Here is a 21,359-nt window from a genome sequence, read left to right as displayed (position 1 = left end):
GAATGCTAGTGGTTGTGGGCTCTTGGCGCTGTCCAGGGTCCTGCTTTCTCTGGTGATGGAAAGCAGAATTGGGGTCACCTCCTTTCCAGCTGCATCCACGCCCCTACCAGGTGCCCCGCACTGAGTTTTGAGGGCGTCTGGCTCAGGGACACAGAAGGAGGAGTGGAAGGTCTGGGCCTGAGAGCTGATTCATCACACACAATTAAAGAAATGTAAAAAGACAACCAGAAATGTGGGGCACCCTGGGACAGAATCCCAGGACTCCCACCGGATGCGATTCTAGGGAGTCTCCAGAGAGCTAGGTGTCTCGGGCAGTGACTTCCCAGGCTGCTGGAGTCCGCGGGGCTTCCCATGTTAACCAGATCACCTACTTCACCGAGTTGCTGGGAAGTTGGAAAATAATACAAGTGTTCCCTGGAAGAGTAGGATGGTTTTGCTTCTATTCATTCTTCATTCATTCATTCTTGAATCATAGCCCACATGTGCAAGAAGACACTGTGCTGTAGGCTGGAATAAAACAGTGAAGAAAAGGCCCATAGTTTCTGTTCTCATAGAACTTACATTGTGATGAGGGAGATAAGCGATGGGAAATAAAATAATTACATATCTGTGATATTGGTAGAAAAAAAAAAGAAACACAGTGCTTTGGTAGGAAAGGGGAGGGGGAGATGATGATATATAAAATGGAATGTTCAGCCTCTCTGAGGAGGTGATATTTCAACTGCTGTTTAAGGGATCATCCAGAGCCAGCTCTGTAAGGAGCAGGAAGAGGAGCTGAGTGGCCAGAGAGGATCAGCTATGCAAAGGGAAATTAATAGCCTTAATGCTTATAATAAAAGAGAGAAGGCTGGAAATCAGAATAATCCAACTTAAGAAGTTAGTATATTAACAGAATAAATTTAAAGACAGCAGAAATAATGCAATAACAATTCACAAAATATTAAAAAGAAAACAAAGATAAAACATAAAGAACAAAAAGCTAAAGTTAGTTTTGAATATTTGCTTTTTTGACAAACCAATTCGACTCTGTTTAAAATTGCAAACCCTTTCTTCCCCAGAGCTGATTTTAGCATGAGGGGAGTGACTTGCCTGATGCACAAATTTAAGGAGATACAAAAAAAACCTAGTAATCAAAAGAAATACTGCTTTTGGAGATAAAAGTTAATGCAAAAATATCCATAATGATCAAAATATCAAAATTTTCATTTGACTTATTCTAACCATCACCACTGTTCTACAGCAGTGACACTGTTGTAGAACCCCAAAATTTAAGTTCATATATCTGATGTGCAGTAAGTAAAACACTGACACATCAGCACTTAGGAGCAGAGAAAAGTTTATTCAATTTGGCTAAAGTGAGAGGGCAGGAGAGATGAGTTCTCAAATCTGACCTGCCTTTGAACATAACTGTGGGCTTTTATGAGTGAGGTAGATGTGCAGGAGGGGAGATCCCCAATGATCAAAGCCATCTACATCTCTAGGGTGATCAAACTTCTGGATGCCATCAAGGAGGTCTGCATGACCTAAGGATCATTGTTCTTTAAAAGAAAAACGAGTTCATTAAACGAGTTCATTAATCCTGGTTGCCCCCAGAATTTAGGATATGAAGTTAAACAATTACTAGTGACTATATTCTCTCAAAATGACTCTATACTCCATGCTTGCTTGCATGGAGGAAGAAAAGAACAAAGACAAAGTAAAATGAACACATCATGATTTTTATAACATAGGCTCAGTTATACCACCAGGCATGTTTTTAACATTTAAGTGCTAATGCTTCTAAGTGTATTGCTATTAATTTAAGATAAACATTCCTCATGTTATGAAACTACCCCACAAAGAGACTGAATTTTATTAAACACCTTTTCAACATAAATTGAGGGAATTGGTTTTTCTGCACTGTCCAATTAATGTGATAAATTATAATATTCCTAACATCAGCCCACTCTTGCACTTCTAAGTCACATTAATCATAGTATATTTTAATTAAATGTTGAAATGTTCAAAAATTTTAATACTGGGTCTTTGCATAGTCATAAGTGACATTCATCTTTAAATTTCTTGATAGTGTCATTAGGCTTGAGAAATAATAAAATCCAAAGCCCCCAACTGACTGAATGAACTCCCAGTTGGCCAAAGGAACCCTGGAAAAACCTCAGAAGCTGAGTTCTCATTCATGTCAGGAGAGATGGGAGGTCAGACACACCACATTATTCCCTTCCCTTAGCTAACTAACATTAGGCTTTCTTCCCTACAGTTTAAACAGAAACCAGCCCTTTCAAAAGACTCCACACTGATAATGTCAATGACTAGTTTATCTTCCCAGGTACACCAAAAAGACATAGATTAATTATTCCTTCACTCCTGAGACATCTGCTTCCTGTATTCCTTTTTTCTTCAAATGTTTACCTTATATAAAATGTAGATTTACTGGGCACTAAAGTCTGAAAACTATATAATCATTAATCTCACTGCCACATCCCCCTTTTAAAGGAAAATATATAAATACTAAACCGTTTGAGACCTTCTAAAGAAAAAACACCCACAGATGCCCCTGTGACCCCTATTTTTCCCAGATTCATTCTCAAGCTGGCTCAATAAATCCTGATGATTTGAGACTTATGCCTCAATCACTCATTTTGGTTGTCAGGCTCTATTATCAATAGTTTTCATCTTTAAAAAATCAATTAGAAAAGCTGTCTTCCTCTATAATGCCCTGAAATGGTTTCAGAAATATAAGAATTTTCCTTTTTCTGACAGTCTGGTAGAAATTATCTTAAGAAACATTTACCTTTGTTGGAATTTTCTTTGGGCAGCTTGGAAATCCTGTTGTCTGTGAAGGATGAGATGGTGACTGCAGCCCAAGGCTATCATGTGAAAGAAGTCACTACTTTGGTGTATACTTTCTTTTCTGTGTTTGGTATAATAGCGCTGGTTAGCTTTTTCTAACTAGCAAGACTGTCCTCACTGGGAATCAATCTCAGTAAAGCCACCTCTCTATGTATCACCTATGCCAAATGTCAGCAGCAGTATTATTGTTCTGTGTGGATATCAGCACCAGTAACATTACTTGCAAATTTTTATGAAAACCATTTGCCCCCTCTGACTGCCAAGGTCTATTCTCCAGTCCTCCACATTGACCCACGGGATATTATACAGTGTGATTTCCTGGCCCCTTTCAAGGCACACAGGTTCCAAAACGTTGGGAATATTTGAAGCAATAAGTGTTTTTGTATGCTAATGAGATGGCTGGTAGCCAGAGGCTCCTAGATAGTCTCAGGATGGGGGCTGGTTGCTAGGAGAACCAACCATGTGATTAAAGGGTTGGAACCTTCAGCACTCCCCATCCCGACCTCCAAAGAAGCAAGGGGGTGCTGAAGGTTGAGTTTATGACAATGGCCAGTGACTTAATCAATCATGCCTACCTAATGAAGCTTCCACAAAAAGATGGGATTCAGAGAGCTCCCTGGTTGCTAAACACATCCATGTGCTGAGAAGGTGGCACAAGCCAAATGCACAGGGATAGAACTTTCCGAACCTCGCCCTATGTGTCTCTTTCATATGGCTGTTCATTTGTATCATTTAAAATATTCTCTTATAATAAATGGGTAAACATAAGTAAAGTATCTCCCTGAGTTTTGTGAGCCATCCTAGCAAATTATGGAACCCAGGGAAAAGAGAGTTGTGGGAACCCTGACTTATGACCAGTTTGTCAGAAGTACAGGTCACAACCTGGAACTTGCAATTGGTACTTCAAATAGGGCAGAGTCTTGTGGGACTGAGATCCTCACCTGTGGGACATGATGCTACCTCCAGGATGATAATGTCAGAATGGAATTGAATTATAGGACACCCAGCTGGTGTTGGAAAATTGCTTGGTGTGGTAAAAACCCACATATTTTGGTGATCAGAACTGTGCAGGAATTGACAGTGTTATCAAAGAAAAAGTGTTGGTTTTTGCCTTACAATAAGCTAAGAGGCTTTATTTTCTCCCACAGAGAAGGAGAAAAACATTAAGTTTGTGGTGAACTAAGAAGGCCACAAATTCTTTGACACTACTCCCATCAACAATTGATTGCCCTAGAATCTGAGCTGGCCTGTACTATTTTCACCAACAGAGGATTATGGAAGTGACTTTATGCCAGTTCTGGGCCTAGCTTTTAAAATAACTGACAGCTTCCTCTTGGCCCTTTTAAATCCTGAATCCCTACCCTGCAGAAACCACATGGAGAGGTCCTAAGACTAGAGGCAATGTTAGAGTAGGTAGTTAGACAGATATGAGAGCAGGGCAGGAGAGAGGCCCCCCAGGAATGCCAAGCAATTTTTGAGCCATAGTCAAGCAATCATAAACCTTTTCCTCTGAGATAATGAACAGGACAAGGGAGGGTCCCCAGAAATGTCTGGCTTTCATCAGGTGAAGGACAGGTGAGCATAAAACTATCCCTCTGAGACAGTAAGTGGCCACAACTGCCACCAGGAGGGAAAGGAGTCCTGCAACAGATAAAAAACACCTGGAGCCAGCGAACCACAATCCCTGATAAAGTTTCAAGCGTGTGCAAAGGGGAGCAAGATGGTAGACTTTGACCTGTATATGACCTTCCTGTATATGACCAGTAAGGAAAAGTCATCCCAAAGGAGCATGCATACAACTTCAGTAAACACACTGTGCACGGGACCCCTCACAAGTGCTGGCAGGCCACTGCACACGGGTAATCAAGCAACAACCTGCCCAAGGGAGGGATCAGCAGGGGAGAAGAGCCTGGAAGATGAACCAATGTATAAAGTCTCAAACCAAGGATCAAGAGAGACACTTGAATCTCTCAAGTGGCCTGCTTGATTTCTTTAAAGTGTACTTTGCCTTCTTTAATAAACTTTGCCTCTGCTTTAAACCTACTTCTGCCTCTCAGTTGAATTCTTTCCTCTGAGGGGGCAAGGACCAAAACTGCTGAGAACCACTAGACTTCTGGCTGATAACAGGAAGAGGGGTCTGGCTCAACCCAGCCTTTCAGCCCTCCCTGCCAAGGCAGCAGACGTACAAAAGTTATCTAGGACCTCCAGAGCAATCTGGTTGCCAGGTGAATACCACCAAGGGACCCCAAGTGATACCTTATGGAGTATAAGAAATGCTCAGCTGGGCCCTTTCTGAATTCCAAACCAAATTATGAGATTTAATAAAATCATTATTGTTTTAAGCCACCAAGTTTTGGGATAGTTTGTTACACAACCAATAAATAGCCAGAACAGTCTTTCACACACAAAAAATTTTATTGTGTCATGTTTTTCCCAAATGAAAGAATCTGTTTCTAGCTCTAGCCCAAATAACCTTATAATCCCTTAAAGGAAATTAATCCTCCTTATCTTTACAATAAGCTATAGAAAGTGTTCATTGTAGAAGTAGACTCCCATTTCTACTGAAATTAGTCATTCTCAACTATTAGTATACTTAATAATTTGCCTGGGAAATTATCAAAATGCTGGTTTCCAAGGACCCTTACCCAGACATTCTGATTTGGTAAGTCTAGTGTGGGGTTCAGGAATCTTCATTTTAAGACAGATACCCAAGTGATCTTGACACTGGTGATCCCAAGAACACACATGGAGACACATTTTAATAAAAGGTGCCAGAGACAGTGGGGCTGTGAACTAAGCCATGTCAGTGAAAGTAAGGAAAAAACGAGGCATTTTAACTGATCTTCCCTGTCCGCGTCCTCCAGCCTCATATCCAGGCTTCCCTTATCTGCATTCTTAAGCTCTGTATCCAATTAAAAACATATTATACTTTTCAGAGAGTTTTATACTTTTTATTTTATTTTAGCCTCTCAACCACTGTGTGAAGTAGAACAGACATTTTACAGAGAAGTGGGTATCTGACAGCTGCCAAGTACACAATTTCTGGGCATAGAGTATCTGAAGTTAAGCACCCAAGTCTGGGTATGTATCTATGTATGTATGTATTTATATTTATATTTTTAAAGGAATGTCAGTTTCTTCAAATCAGAAACACCGCCACCAAGACCCATCTTCTTCATTATGATAGTTACAATCTGGCTTAATGATTAAGTGTGGATTGCTAACTCCCACAGCTTCCAGCAGCTTCTGGGCTTCCTCATCAAATGCCTCTTTGCACAACCTGAGAAAACAAGGGAACATCTCTTTTCCTGCATTCAATTTCCCTACAGCCCTCCACTTTCTCTGTAAAGGATTTATTTCAGGAGAAAAAAAAAACTGTTCTGTTAAAATAGAGAGGAAACATTATAATATGGGTGAGGAGTGGGGAAGGGAACTGAGAGAGATATAGTGAGGGAGATACAGCAGTTGAAGGAAGATAGGAGAAATTAACAGAAGAGAAAGAGAAACCAATTAAAATTAAAAAGGATCCTCCAAGAGCCTTTTCCTATCCAAGCAAAATTAATACTACTACTGATAATAATGAAAACAACTAACACATTTATTGTTTATTGTTATGCTAGGCACCATTCTAAGTACTTGGTCTATATTGACTCAGATGCTCATAATAACCTTACAGGTTGATTTTATCATTTAACCCATTTTACTGATAAGCAAATCAAAACAAAGAGCAATGGGGGACTAGCCTTAATTAAACATTTAGTAAGTGGTAGGGACAGAATTCAAACTCATCTAGGCTGGTTCCAGGGTGCTCAATATTCAACCACTGTGCTATATTGTGTCTCTCAAAATTCAGTGTTCTATGAGAGAAAAACAAATAAATGTCTAGAAAATACCCAAGGATACATAATTAGGTTGATTCTGAGACCTGTAGTAAATGACTGGCTCCCCAAATCCCTCATTACAGGAAATGCTCCCCCTGAGAAACCAATGGAGACTTACCCTAGAACTTGTAGTTTACACTTAGGAGACTTCAAGACTTTATATAACTTCGTAATTCCTTCATACCCTAAGGTATTCTGTGTCAGATTCATTTTTATTAGTCTTTGGTTGCAGATAAGAGTAGAGGAGAGATCTTGACAGCAGAGAGATGTCAAACCACAGTATTCCAACCTGTAGAGAAGAGAGACAAAAGACAAAAATGAATTTATTCGATGACACAACAAAGCCCACAAGAGATCTGTGAACTCAGAATGGAGGATAATTCCAGAAACTTTAAAAAATGAGCACAGTATAAATTCAAGGACTATAAATACCTATAATATTCATTATTACCAGATATTTCCAGGCTGAACTTATCCCTTCCAAAATCATGAATTACAAATTCATAATTATTAAGGAATAAATAAAACATGCACTCACGTTACAAAATACTATGAAGCAGTTGAATCCTTGAACATCACTAAAAATACATCACTATAACTAGATGTAGGAATTTTGGTAGTGAGTGTTTAAAAAGCAAGGAATAGGCCAGGCATGATGGCTCATGCTTGTAATCCCAGCACTTTGGGAGGCTGAGGCAGGCAGATCACCTGGGGTCAGGAGTTCGACAAGGCCAACATGGTGAAACCTCCGCTCTACTAAAGATACAAAAAGTAGCTGGGTGTGGTGGTATGAACTTGTAATCCCAGCTGCTTGGGAAGCTGAGGGAGGAGAGTCGCTTGAACCCAGGAGTGGAGGTTGCAGCGAGCTGAGATCGCACCACTGCACTCCAGCCTGAGCTACAGAGTGAGACTCAGTATCAGAAAAAAATAAATAAGTAAAATAAAATAAGCAAGAAATATAATATGGTCTCTAGCATCATGCCATTGATGCAAATAAAAATGCAATTCTATGGCATATTTTGAATACATTAGGTCAGCTGCCTATAGGTGGGAAAGGAAATGGCTAATTGAGATAAATTAACCAACCCACCCATCCATCAGTCAAGGGCCTCTGCACAAGCTGAGGAAGCATGTCAAACTCAGCCTTCTGCACCTAACATTCTCCTAAACAATTTGAATCTAATTTTTACCTTATGCTTACCTGGCCATTGAACAACTGAGTGCCTATGTAGATGCTGAGAATACAAAACTTTTTTTTGTTAAGTGATAACAGAAATTCAAGATCAGCTTGGGTAACAGAGTAAGACCTCATCACTCCGCCCCCGTCCCCCACCCCCGGTCAAAAAAAGAAAAAAAAATAGCCAGACATGACAGAAAAACCCCCTGTACTTAGAAAAACTAAAAACTAAATTAGAAATAACAATTTTTCATGTTCTTAAGTATGTTTAAAAAGTCGTGTAGCAAATGACAACAAACTTCAAAGAACTGTACTCATGCACAGTATGTTCTCAGACAACAATTCTACAGACTGAATATAAAAAGAAAAGCCTCATGTTTGAAAATTAAGGAGTATATTTAAAAGTAACCTGTTAGTTGAAGAAAAAAGTTCTAGGGAAGTTTACAAATATTGTGGACTCAAAAATAACAAAAATACTGCATAATATATCAAAATTTTATGATTAAGTTAATGCAGTCATTTGAAGGGAAGTTGTAACCTTAAATATCTTTGTTGGAGAAGAAGAAAGGGATTATGTATGTCTAAGCATCCAACTCAAGAATTTAGCAAATGGTAAAATAAACCCAACAAAAGTACAAGAAAAAATAAGATAAAAACAGAAATTAATGAAACAGAATGTAGATGTACAACAGGGTGGATTAATGTTGTGTTCTTTGAATACAAAAATAAAGAAAGGGTCAAATTCAATATCATAAATGAGAAAAAACATATCACTATAGATGATTAAGAAGTTAAGCAAATAATAAAATATTAGATGCTTGCCAATAAGTTTTAAAATTTAGATGAAATAGATAAAATCAACAATATATACTTAACAAAAGTACTCTATGAGAAAGAGAAAACCTAATTATTTCAAAAATTGAATCGGAAGTCAAAAATCCTACACACAAAGAAACTCCAGGTTAGACAGCTTTGCCAGAAATTTTTACAAAATTCAAGGAAGAAGCAATTCCAATCTTACAAAAATCCTCTCAGGAAACTAAAAAATAAGGAACACTCCTGAACTCATGAAAATACGGTAATTTTGATGCAAAAACTTGATGAAGACTGCAAAAGAAATTATAACCTATGTCCATTATGAACAAAATGGTTAAGTGCTGTCAGTAATATTAACATTAATAAAGTAAATTACACAATGTACATAGGAGATATGTTCAAGTTGGTTTGATTCCAATAATGCAAAGTTCATATAATGCATACATCAATGTGATTCATCACATTTGACAAAATTTTTCTGGGCTAAGCAACTTCAGCAAAGTCTCAGAATACAAAATCAATGTGCAAAAATCACAAGCATTCCTATACACCAATAACAGAGAGCCAAATCATGAGTGAACTCCCATTCACAATTGCTACAAAGAGAATAAAATACCTAGGAATACAACTTACAAGGGATGTGAAGGACCTCTTCAAGGAGAACTACAAACCACTGCTCAAGGAAATAACAGATGACACAAACAAATGGAAAGACATTCCATGCTTATGGATAGGAAGAAAGAATATCATGAAAATGGCCATACTGCTCAAAGTAATTTATGGATTCAGTGCTATCCCCATCAAGTTACCATCGACTTTCTTCACAGAATTAGAAAAAACTACTTTAAATTTCATGTGGAACCAAAAAAGAGCCTGTATAGTCAAGATGATCTTAAGCAAAAAGAACAAAGCTGGAGCCATCATGCTACCTGACTTCAAACTATACTACAAGGCTACAGTAACCAAAACAGCAAGGTACTGGTACCAAAACAGATATATAGACCAATGGAACAGAACAGAGGCCTCAGAAATATCACCACACATGTACAACCATCTGATCTTTGACAAATCTGACAAAAATAAGCAATGGGGACAGGATTCCCTATTAAATAAATGGTGTTGGGAAAACTGCTTCTGCACTCCTTCCTTACACATTATACAAAAATTAACTCAAGATGGATTAAAGACTTAAACGTAAAACCTAAAAACATCAAAACCCTACAAGAAAATCTAGGCAATCCATTCACGACATAGGCATGGACAAAGACTTCAGGACTAAAACACAAAAAGCAATGGCAACAAAAGCCAAAATTGACAAATGGGATCTAATTAAACTAAAGAGCTTCTGTACAGCAAAAGAAACTGTCATCAGAGTGAACAGGCAACCTGCATAATGGGAGAAAGTTTTTGCAATCTATCCATCTGACAAAGGGCTAATATTCAGAATCTACAAGGAATTTAAACAAATTGACAAGAAAAAAAATCCCATAAAAAATTGGGCAAAGGATATGAACAGATATTTCTTAAAAGAAGACATTTATGTGACCAACAAACATATGAAAAAAAGCTCATTGTCACTGGCCATTAGAGAAATGCAAATCAAAACCACAGTGAGATACCATCTCATGCCAGTTAGAATGGTGATCATTAAAAAGTCAGAAAACAACAGACGTTGGAGAGGATGTGGAGAAACAGGAACACTTTTACACTGTTGGTCAGAGTGTAAATTTGTTCAACCACTGTGGAAGACAGTGTAGCGATTCCTCAAGCATCTAGAACCAGAAATAACATTTGATCCAGCAATCCCATTACTGGGTATACACTCAAAGGATTGGAAATCATTCTACTGTGAAGACACATGCACACATACGTTTATTGCAGCACTATTCACAATATCCAAAACTTGGAACCAACTCAAATGTTCACCAATGATAGACTGGATAAAGGAAATGTGGCACATATACACCATGGAATACTATGCAGCCATAGAAAAGGATGAGTTAATGTCCTTTGCAGGGACATGGATGAAGTTGGAAACCATCATTCTCAGCAAACTAACACAGGAACAGAAAATTCAACATCCCATCTTCTCACTTGTAAGTGGGAGTTCAACAATGAGACCACATGGATACATGGAGGGGAACATCACACAACAGGGCCTGTTGGGGGATGAGAGTCTAGGGGAGGGATAGCTTTAGGAGAAATACCTAATATAGATGATGGGTTGATGGGTGCAGCAAACCACCATGGCACGTGTATACCTATGTAACAAACCTGCACAAATTCTGCACATGTATCCCAGAACTTAAAGTATAATTTAAAAAAAGAAAAAGAATACTCCTAGCAAACTAGGTGTAGAAGGCAATTTCCCTAAATTGATAAATTGGTGAACCACTGAAATTGTGCTTTAAACATTGGGAACAACATATGAAAGTTCATTATCCCCAGACAGGTTAACATTATATCACATATATTAACAGTTACTAAGGCATGTAAAAAAGGAAAAAAAGAATATAAGAACAGAAAAGGAAAAAATAACTACATTGTATTATTCCTAAATTATGTGATTGTATACCTAAAAAATACAAAAGTATCTACAAATTAGCAACTAGAATAAGCAAGAGAATGTGGCAGGCTTTGGATAAGAAACCAACTTTAAAAAAATCCTATGTTTCTATGTATAAACACAATGAAAAAAATAACTAAAACAATCATTTACAACAGCATGAAATATAGCAAGCACTTTGGAATAAAGTTAATCAGTAACAGAATACAAGACCACTCAAGAAAAAATTACTAAGCTTTATTGACAGACCTAAATAAATGAGATATGTCTTTTTGGTGTATCAGGAGACTCACTGATAGAATAAATGCAATTCGATTCAAGACACCAACATATAGGTAGGTTGGGGGGCAGTACATATGTATGTAACTTGATAAGTTGATATTTCCAATTTATTTGCCAATGTAAAGGGGAAGGAAAGCCAAAATTCTCTTTAAGAAGATGGGAAGACTTGCTGTAGTGGGTATCAGGGCTTATTATGGAGCTATATTAATTAAGACAGCATTGTTAGAACTGAGAATTACAAACAGGTCAATGGAAGAGAAAACAGAACCCAGGAACAGATCCATGCACCAATGAAAATGTGGTTTACAACAAAGATGTCCCTACCAAGCAGAGGGGAGAAAAATTTCAATACTTTTTGCTGGAAAAAAAATGAGTATATAGGAAAATTATAAAATAGAATGTTACATCTACCTATATTTTTAAAAGGTAGATTAGAGGCTGCAAAGCTTCATAATTTGCCTTTGATATTTCAGAGATAATATAGAATTGGAATATAATGTATAAGATATAATAGGTTTCTGTAAATATTGTAAAGATGTTTTTCTCTCTCTCCCATTGTATGATTCCTCCAGACCGAAGGGCTCCATGCAAGTAAAGGATAATTGGAGAATAGATGAAGTTCTAGCCACTAGGATGGGACAAACTGATTTCATTGGTATAGGGGAAGAGCAGCAACAATATTTGGAATGGAACACCTTAGAACCTGGAGGTGTGGTGAGTGAGGAGAACAATTCATGCTCTATTTTTTCTCCTAGATCCAAAACTTCGGCCTGGCAAAATAATTATGTGGTCCATGGAGTCTACGCAGCAACTGCAGCTGACAGACTGACCCACAGCCTGGTTTGTTATGCCTGTCTATACACTATGGAAACAGAAAATCTAATGTAGACATAGCAGGTCCTGAATTGCTTTGCTCTGCCTGATGCCATCAATAGCAGCCTCCTAATATGGAGCCTTATCATATGTATACAAATACAATCACTAGCACAACCTTGTTTCAATTCGATACAAATCTGCAAGCTTCTCTTGATGCCAGAACAGCCTTGGAATATACCATGTATGAGAATGAGGCAGCTACAACTACCAGTGAGACTGCTCACCTAGCTTAATCAAACTAGTGCAATGGCTAACCAAATAAAATATAACAGTAAATCCAAAATTAGAGTGACCTCTACTCCTTTCAGTTACATGTTTGCTTGTGGGGAAGAGTGGACTGCTAACTGTCTCTTTACTGGGGAGGAGGACTGCTTTTGGCCCATCTTTATTTATTTATTGCCAGTGACATCAAAGAATGGCAGGTCATTTTAGACTCCCTTGTATGGGTTCTAATGCGTAAAAGACCTAGTAGTCTTTCCTGGAACTTACTCATTTGACTGAGTCAGACCCCTGTGGGAATGTTTGAAATCAATACTACACATTGGCCTCATCCCATGCTTGGAGTTTTGTTATTAGCGACCTTAATTAAATGGTAGATGAGATTAATTGAACAGATTTGGTCCCAATCTCTGTTAATCAGAGTGGCCAGTGGAGTAGCATATTTATGTGAAAATTCACCAGAAGCCAAGATTTTACTGTGTAGAAACAAGGGGTAGACATTTTGGGGAGATATTCTTCCATAGGTCTTTCTCTCCCCTACATGTTTGCTAACAAAAATGGAAGGCCCTGACAACTCTTTACCTGGGCCATTTTCCAGGGTTGCATTTGTAATGAGCAACCTTGAGGGACAAAGAGCAGGCTTATTACTGCCTCCTGTAAAATCCCAGGTCTCTCAATCTCTATCTGGACCCTCTTCCATCTGGACCCTCTTCATCAGCCCTGTGAGACTTAGGGGACAAAAGGAACTGACACAGACATGCTAATACTCATGCTTTGCTCTGCTACAAGCAATAAAGTCCTTTGTCTCTGATAAGAGTCTTGTGAGTTTGGTTTTGTTTTTTGGCTAGCATCCATGAAACAATAACAGATGAATTTATTAGGTTATAAGTAGGATAAAATTAAATCTCAGACCTAACAGTTACATCATTGTCATTGCTATTATAAAAATATATAGTCAATGGAAATATAAAAGCTTCATTTTCTTGGAAGAGTCAGGGGAGATTTCTCTGGAAGACTGTTAAATTTCTAAAGGATGATACATGTCATTATGTCTGAGCTTCCCACACACAGAGCACAATTCTTGACCCTGAGGTCAATAATTCATGTTGTATAAGTGAAAATGTACTAGCCAGTATCAGTTCAAAATCAAACAAAAATCTAAATACAGAATTGAACATAAGAAATGTCCACAACACAGAATGTGATTTTATTAGATTACAAGCTCCTTAAGAACATAGTATTTTACAGATAGAAGATAATTAGTAAAAGTCTTCAATTTAATAAAAAATTAATTCACAGACAAGTGGACTATCCGAAGAATGATAGAACATGGAAGACCCAAACCAGGTACCACTTGAGTACTAAGCATCTGTCCAAGGTACTAAAGGGGACACAAAGAAATGTGAAATATGGCTTCTATAGTAAAGAACATGCAGTACATTGATCCATTTATTTGAAATTTAGATTCTTTTTTGTGAGAGTAACTTACCTTCTAGCCCCATTTAGTTTGTATCCTCTCTCCATACACTAATTATCTTCTAGCTATACTAGCTACCAAATAGGCATCATTTTCTTAATGGAAAACTATGAACTCACCCGAGTCTCTGAATGCTACAGTTTGAATATCTCAAAGCGTCACATAGAATTTTCACTCCATCATCCTGCAAATTGTTGTTCCCAAGGTCCAGGCTCCTCAGGTTTGGGTTGTATACAATAACAGAAGCCAGATCCAGACAACATGCATTAGTGAGAACACAGCCCATCAGTCTGTAAGAATTACAATAGGAAAAGTGAATCCTTCCATTGTGAGGCTTAATAAGTTTCCTCCTAGGAGATACACCCAGGTATTTGAACCTCTTTTCTATCTACAATCCAGGACATACATGGGAGGGTCTAATTTATCAGTAAAAACAGATGGGATTTCTTAATGAGCAGAAGAAACCAGCAGGTAAAACTGTTGTCTTCCACAACCAGGTTGTTATCTACAGAGCTTTAAAAATCAAGGGTATAAACATTTATTTTTACCAATACTTAAAAAAATGAATATAAGCTTTCCCAAGGAATCAATAGATCTCTGTGCTTTCAGTTTTTAATATATCTTTAAGTGAAAAAAGTTCCCTGGAATCCATCTCAAAGTATTATCTTCAGAGAAGAAAGCTACATATAGAAAGATATTTATTCCAGGTCCTTTGCGTGGTATTCAAGAGCACTCACAATCTGACCTCAAGCTTTCTCTTTCCATACTTTGTCCCCACATTATTTTCTAACCATGCACATGAATTTTTCTCCAACTAAACCATATTTGTTGTTGTTTCTCTTCTATTCTCTCTCCTTTCCTTCTGTTTAGCATATCCCCACATAACAGAATCTTTGTCATTTTTCTAGCCTAAAGTAACTCTGTTTCCACTGAGAAGTCCCAACCTTAATCCCTGAGACTGTTGTCATATCCTTATAACAATGTATGGAATATATTGTAATTTGCTTTATATTTATTTCTCTGTAATCAGCATTTTATGTTATTTGGGGACAAAAGCATCACCTTAGTGACTTTTAGTTTCCTTAGCATCTAGTTCATACTGGTTGAAAATATTGGTTAAGAGAATTGACATGGTCTGCACAGAGGCTTTGGAAGGTAACTAAGAAAGTACAGCTTTGTTTACAGCATTGCTAAGGAGAGAAAGTTGGCTAGTAAACACCTTGAGTATATAGGTCACTTAGAAATTGTATCTCTGTAGTTAAATGAAGACATTGGATTTAACATCTTATTTAATATCATTTAACAACTTAAATACTTAAACATCCATTAAGTAAATCTTTGTCTTCCAGTTGAATAATGATGAACAAAATTCCAGAGAATCACAAAATAACCCATATCATCTACACTTTCCTAAAGTAAGTAAAGGTATTGATTGGACCCTACAGTATAATTGCCTTCGTGTTTATAGTTGTCACATTAAACTATTAAACTCATTTGGAAGTTTAGTTATCATGAGTCAGTCTGGCCATGACAAATACTTCTGGGTCTACCAAAGAGCTTGACTTTACAGATCTGAAAAACTATGCTGGGGTTAGACCCTTAATGGCTCACAAAAGTTACTGGTCACTTGGGAGGCCCTGGTAGGAAAGGGAGCTGAGATTGCTAAGTGATGCCTCTGTCTTGATTCACGCCGGCCAAAGTATTTATGCAATGAAATACAAAATACCATACAGTCATTAAAATAATCAAGAAGATAATTTGAAATAAGTATTTAAATGTATTTCTTCTTTATTCTCAGCATGCACACCTTGATAAATGTATTTCTGAAATACTATCAAGTGAAAAGGAAACCCCAAATCATATCCATACAGCAATCAAAATTATGTATACACATGCAATGCATATGTATGTATACTTGCTCACAGACTGAGAAAACATAATATTAATGAAAATGGTTGGAGTTTAAAAATGTGTAGGACATTTTAAACATTGTTAAAAATCCCCTTTCCATTTATTTGAAAGTTTACTTAGTTATAACCTGAGTTTAAATATAAATCTAAAAGAAAAACTAGTAGATCACAATTTCAGCTTCATGGATAAAAGTAGAAGACACACAGTAGATTCACTAGGGCACAACCAAGGAAAGAATAAAATGGCTACTGTTCAGCAATGGATTGTAGGATGTTGTAAAAATCCCCTTCCCAATTTCTTTGGAAGTTGACCTAATTATAAACCTGAGTTTAAATACAAATCTAAGAGAAAAACTAGTAGAGAACAATTTCAGCTTCTGAATTAAAAGTAGAGGACACACAGTAGATTCACTGGGGCACAACCAAGGAAAGAATAAAATGGCTGCTGTTCAGCAGTGGAATGTAGGATGTTGTAAAAATCCCCTTCCCAATTTATTTGAAAGTCGATCTAATTATAAACCTGAGTTTAAACATAAATGTAAGAGAAAAACTAGTAGAAAACAATTTCAGCTTCTGGATTAAAAGTAGAAGACACACAGTAGATTCACTGGGGCACAACCAAGGAAAGAATAAAATGGCCACTGTTCAGCCTGATGCCTCTGGTCCTTATTACCTGAGGAAAGTTTATTAGAATTACTATGGTAATTATTTTTAAAAATCTGATGAGCAGACTTCCCCAGCTTGTCCCAGGCAGAAGAGAGAGGGAAAATCAGCTGTATATTCTTTTCTCTGATAGATACTCAGTTCTCAGCCTTTCTTTCAGTATCTCCCCAGACACTGTTGTTGAAACTACACAAAAGGAAAGCAACAGAAAACCTACTCCAAGTCCTGAAGATCACAGCTTGGATGCCGAAAGACATCACACAGAAGCTTCACTCCATTGTCTTGTAGCCAGTTTGATCCTAGATCCAGATGTGTCAGGCTCTTGTTGTGTAGAAGAGAAGTTGACAGATACTCACTGCTAAGTGAAGTGAAATGGCAGTGCCTCAGCCTACAGGAAGGACAATGTGAAGAAAGATGGAATTACTGCTGTACTGTCCAGAGATTTCTCTCTTTGAAAAGATTTCATGATTTGATCCCTTATCTATTTGTCAACATTCCATTTCAGATGAAACACCCTCACTGCCAGCCTGTCTCACTTGGGAAACAGATTTACATCAAATTGGGCTACAAACTAGACTCATATTCTTCAGCATTTTTCTTACAATAAATCAAATGCTAACCTCATTACATTACACATATACATAGTACTCTACTGCAGAAGTAGCTCCATGGACTAGAAGAACAGGTAGATGGAGTAGAATAAGAGTAGTCACAATAAAGTAAGTACTCTTTGTACGTAATAGAAGCGGCATTTTCAAACAGTAAGGAAAATCCATATTATGCCATTATTGCTTTGGTACAATAGATCTGATATATGGGGAAAAATAAGTTTAAGCCTTATAACAAAATAAATTTGGAATAATTTAACATGTAAACGTTAAAAGTAAACCATAAAGAGTATGAGATGATATATGTGTATTTTTTTAAAAAAGAAAGGTATTTCCAATTATGACAAAACTTCTTGAAGTCGTGAGGCAGAATTTGACATCACAAAAATTTTTAAATTTATCTATTCTAAAAATGACCATAAAGTTAGAAATAAAGCAACATGCTAAGAAAATTGTTTGCAATATATATATAAAATAATGTATATGTGATATTAATAACTATAATATATAACATATATAATAGAAAACATCAGGGAAAAACAGCCTATGAAGAGGAAATTCCTAAATATAAAGGATCAAAAACACTTGAAAAGATGCTCAACATTTAAATTACTTTAAAAGTTACTTTTCAACTATTTAATTAATACAGGTCAAAAAGATTATAGATGTCCAATGAGGGTGTTAAAGTGCAGGTCCCTAGACTGCTGCTGGAAATATAAACAATCTATCTGGAAGGCAACTTAACCATATTTAATCAAATTAAAACCTTGGCTTATTAATTCAATGTTTAGAAAATTATCTAACAAAAATGAATAGAATAATCACAATGTGATTCAGACCTACAACAGAGTGCTGTATTTCTGTTCTGAGCTCAGATTATAGAGTAGGATAGGTGGTAGGCTTTAGTTCTGAATTCATCATTTTCTTGTGAGATACTAAGTAAGGTACATTATCTTCCTAAGGCTCACATTCCTCATCTGTAGAAGGAGGCCCCTCAAAATAGGGTAGCCAATTTGACAGCATCAGATACTATTTTGCAGAATAAGCATGTTTAACACATGATCCAGGGTAGAGTTAGGACACGATAAATGTCAATTATTAATATCATTTTCACCTTCTTCTTCATTAAGGATAACAGGGAAAAAGCAAGGAACAGAATGTGTTCATAACATTTTACTATTTTAAACATATTTCAAAATGTACAGTATGTATTGAGGATAAAACTTGAAGACACTTACACAAGGCTCTGCAGAGTACACTGTGCATGTTGCAGGGCATCACTCATAAGCTTTACTCCACCATCTCCTAAGACATTGTCTGCCAAGCACAAATGTGTCAGTCTTTTATTGCTGATGAGAGCCAAAGAAAGATCCTCGCAGCCAGCCTCTGTGAGACCACAGCTTTCTAAGCTGAAAAAGAAACAGAGATGAGAAGGGATCTGTCAATTCCCACAGCTCATGCTTCTCTTCTCCTTCACAGGGAAATCAGTGGTGCTTGTAACCCCCATATCTTGACTACAAAATTAACCTCAACAAACCTATTTAAATTACGAATTCCATTGCAGCTGTTTGCAGGATATAAAACATGGAAGGGGAGAGGGGAAGCTTAGAAAAGAATGAAAGTAAAGAGCTCAATCAGAAAAAAATGATAGGTCTAAAAGTGAAGTAAAAGAGAGGGAAGTAGAGGAAGAGAAGGGGGATACATGTAGAGCTTATTCAGGATTGACAAATGAGTCAGTTAGTGTCAAGACCCAAGCAGTTCCCCCATCAGATCATAATTAAGCTACACCGAACCAAGCAAAATGGCTCTACGGAAAACAAAACAGAAACACTCACGACAGTCTCTCTAGATAACACTTTGGATGTCTTAAGGCCTCACACAAAAGCTGTACTCCATCGTCCAACAGATTATTGGTTGACAGATTCAGAAATATCAGGCTCTGGCTTCTGATGAGAACATTAGATATACTTAGACAACAAAATACAGTTAGGTTGCAGGATTCCAACCTGGAAAACAAGAATGACCATTACTTAGAGAAGAAGTACAACCAACACCCACCGACCCCGAAGGTAGGAAGTTTCCTAATCTTTGGGATCTTGCCTGAAAATCCAACTTCTCTACATGGAAAAAAAGTTGTTTAACTAAAGCATAAGGCTCTGACAGTTAAGGAGGGAAGGGAAAGAGATTGTTTATCACATTCCCACTCCCTTAATTCCCTATAAAAATATATTTGAGAGCATTCAAAAATATCTTTAAAAGATAATCGTTTTTAGTCTGGGAGGAATTTCCTCAAACTACAACTTAGAAGATATGGCTTGAAGGATGACTATATTCTTCTATACTCTGACTTCTGAAACAGAACAGAAATAGACAGGAAGTTGGGAGCCAAAGCTGTGTCTCCCGTGAATTCATTTATCTATGAGCCCATGTTTTCTGAGGAATCCAGTCCTTAAGAGTGAAAAACAATAAGTATATCATAAATAAAACAAACCATTTCTAAAGTTTAAGAGAAACAGAAAAAGCACATGTAGAGAGACTCATATTTAGAGACAACTTGTGCCTTGTACATGGTCGGGAGTAATACTAACCCATTGTAATGAGCCAGGCAGCAGCAGCAGCATTTCTGATATTTGGAATTTCTCTGGGTATTCCTTTTAATCAAGGACTTACCAACTTGAGTCACTCAAGAATTGTTTCTTTTCATCAAAATCAGGGTATATAGAGGAAGGAACAGGAGAAGCTTCCTCCTAAGCCCAGAATTAGATCTTAATAGATGACCTAGAACATAGCCTGAGGCTGAAAAAGCTCAGCTTGCCCAAAACCACAATTACTTTTGCGCCAACCCATAACTAATAATCGCCTTAAGTTAAAAACAGGCAATAGTACTTGGAAGTTTCTGGACATAAAGGTACAGAAAGAAAAATGAAAGAAAATATATCCCACTTACGAAGCAAAAATGGTACCGAAAACATTTTTAAAAGTTTCTAACTGTAGATACAAATATTAAATAGTTGGTAGTTCATTTTCTGTTATCCTTCCCATGTTATGAGTTTCTTGAGATTTTTTTTTTGTATTAGTGCTAATAGAATTTCAGCTATGGGACTGCCTAACTGTTTATGTATGAAATCTTAGCCTCATTAAAACAAAATGTTCCCTCTTTCCCCTGCAGCTGCAAAGAAAAGCAGAGAGTATTACAAATCAGAAAATCTTTTATAAGGATAATTTTGTTTTATTATAATAATTAAATGTTGTAAGAGACCTGGACTTTAGAAATTATTGCTATGCCTTGTGAAAACAACCCTTACCTACTATTAAGTCTGTACTTTTTATCAGTTGTCTTACTTTGTGTCACTGGTGTAATATTCACATTGATATTTTTGAATTCCTAAATTTTACAAATATTGAAAAGATTTTTTCAAATCAGAAAAAAATCATTAACACTCTCCTCTCACATGTATAAAGTAATAAAAATATAACTCTTTCCTAATTTTCTAGAGTTTGGAGGTTTTTTCTCACCTGTATTAATATGTAACATCAATCACCAGTGATTCAATCAAAAGGGAAGCCAAAAGCTGAGGATTATGGCTCCAAACTGACCCCTAAATATAAGCCAGCAAAACGGGAGACAAATTAGCTTATCACTTATATTTAGATCCTTCCTAGGAGCCTGCACAACTTCCTCTTAATAGTGCTACCAGAATGACACCTTAGCTAAAAATTTCCAAAGCCCAAAGCTCCTTAAAAGTAAGCAAGTTATGAATGTTTTTGTTGTCCTTATTGCTTGCTGTCTGTAGCACTGACCGGCTGTTATTGGGTATAGGTCCGTAAGATGGTACAGATGCTGTCGACTTAGAGAACCCATGTTCCATCTACCTGGAATATGCTCTTGGTTTGAGAGTTGGTCAGGGTAGGATTTTTATTTTTATTTTTATTTTTTTATTTTTTTTTATTATTATACTTTAAGTTCTAGGGTACATGTGCATAACGTACAGGTTTGTTACATATGTATACTTGTGCCATGTTGGTGTGCTGCA

General features: G+C 37.0%; 1 protein-coding gene across 1 annotated transcript in view; it reads right to left on the bottom strand.

The window, feature by feature from the left end:
* Positions 1–5,783: 5,783 nt before the first annotated feature.
* The window catches only part of NLRP14 (NLR family, pyrin domain containing 14), a 51,167-nt gene continuing 35,591 nt past the window's right edge, over positions 5,784–21,359 (bottom strand). Inside the window, exons 7-12 of the mRNA XM_011954350.1 lie at positions 19,161–19,331; positions 18,564–18,734; positions 16,935–17,105; positions 14,264–14,434; positions 6,850–7,020; positions 5,784–6,130 (exon numbers count right to left, since the gene is read on the bottom strand). Of these exons, the coding sequence (XP_011809740.1) occupies positions 5,995–6,130; positions 6,850–7,020; positions 14,264–14,434; positions 16,935–17,105; positions 18,564–18,734; positions 19,161–19,331 (991 nt within the window). The 3' untranslated portion in view covers positions 5,784–5,994. The remainder of the gene's footprint in view (positions 6,131–6,849; positions 7,021–14,263; positions 14,435–16,934; positions 17,106–18,563; positions 18,735–19,160; positions 19,332–21,359) is intronic.

The sequence above is a fragment of the Colobus angolensis genome, unplaced genomic scaffold (assembly GCF_000951035.1).
Source record: "Colobus angolensis palliatus isolate OR3802 unplaced genomic scaffold, Cang.pa_1.0 Scaffold381, whole genome shotgun sequence".
NCBI classification, from domain to species: domain Eukaryota; kingdom Metazoa; phylum Chordata; class Mammalia; order Primates; family Cercopithecidae; genus Colobus; species Colobus angolensis.
The sequence above is the reverse complement of the archived record's forward strand: the minus strand, read 5'-3'. Positions and strand labels throughout refer to the sequence as shown.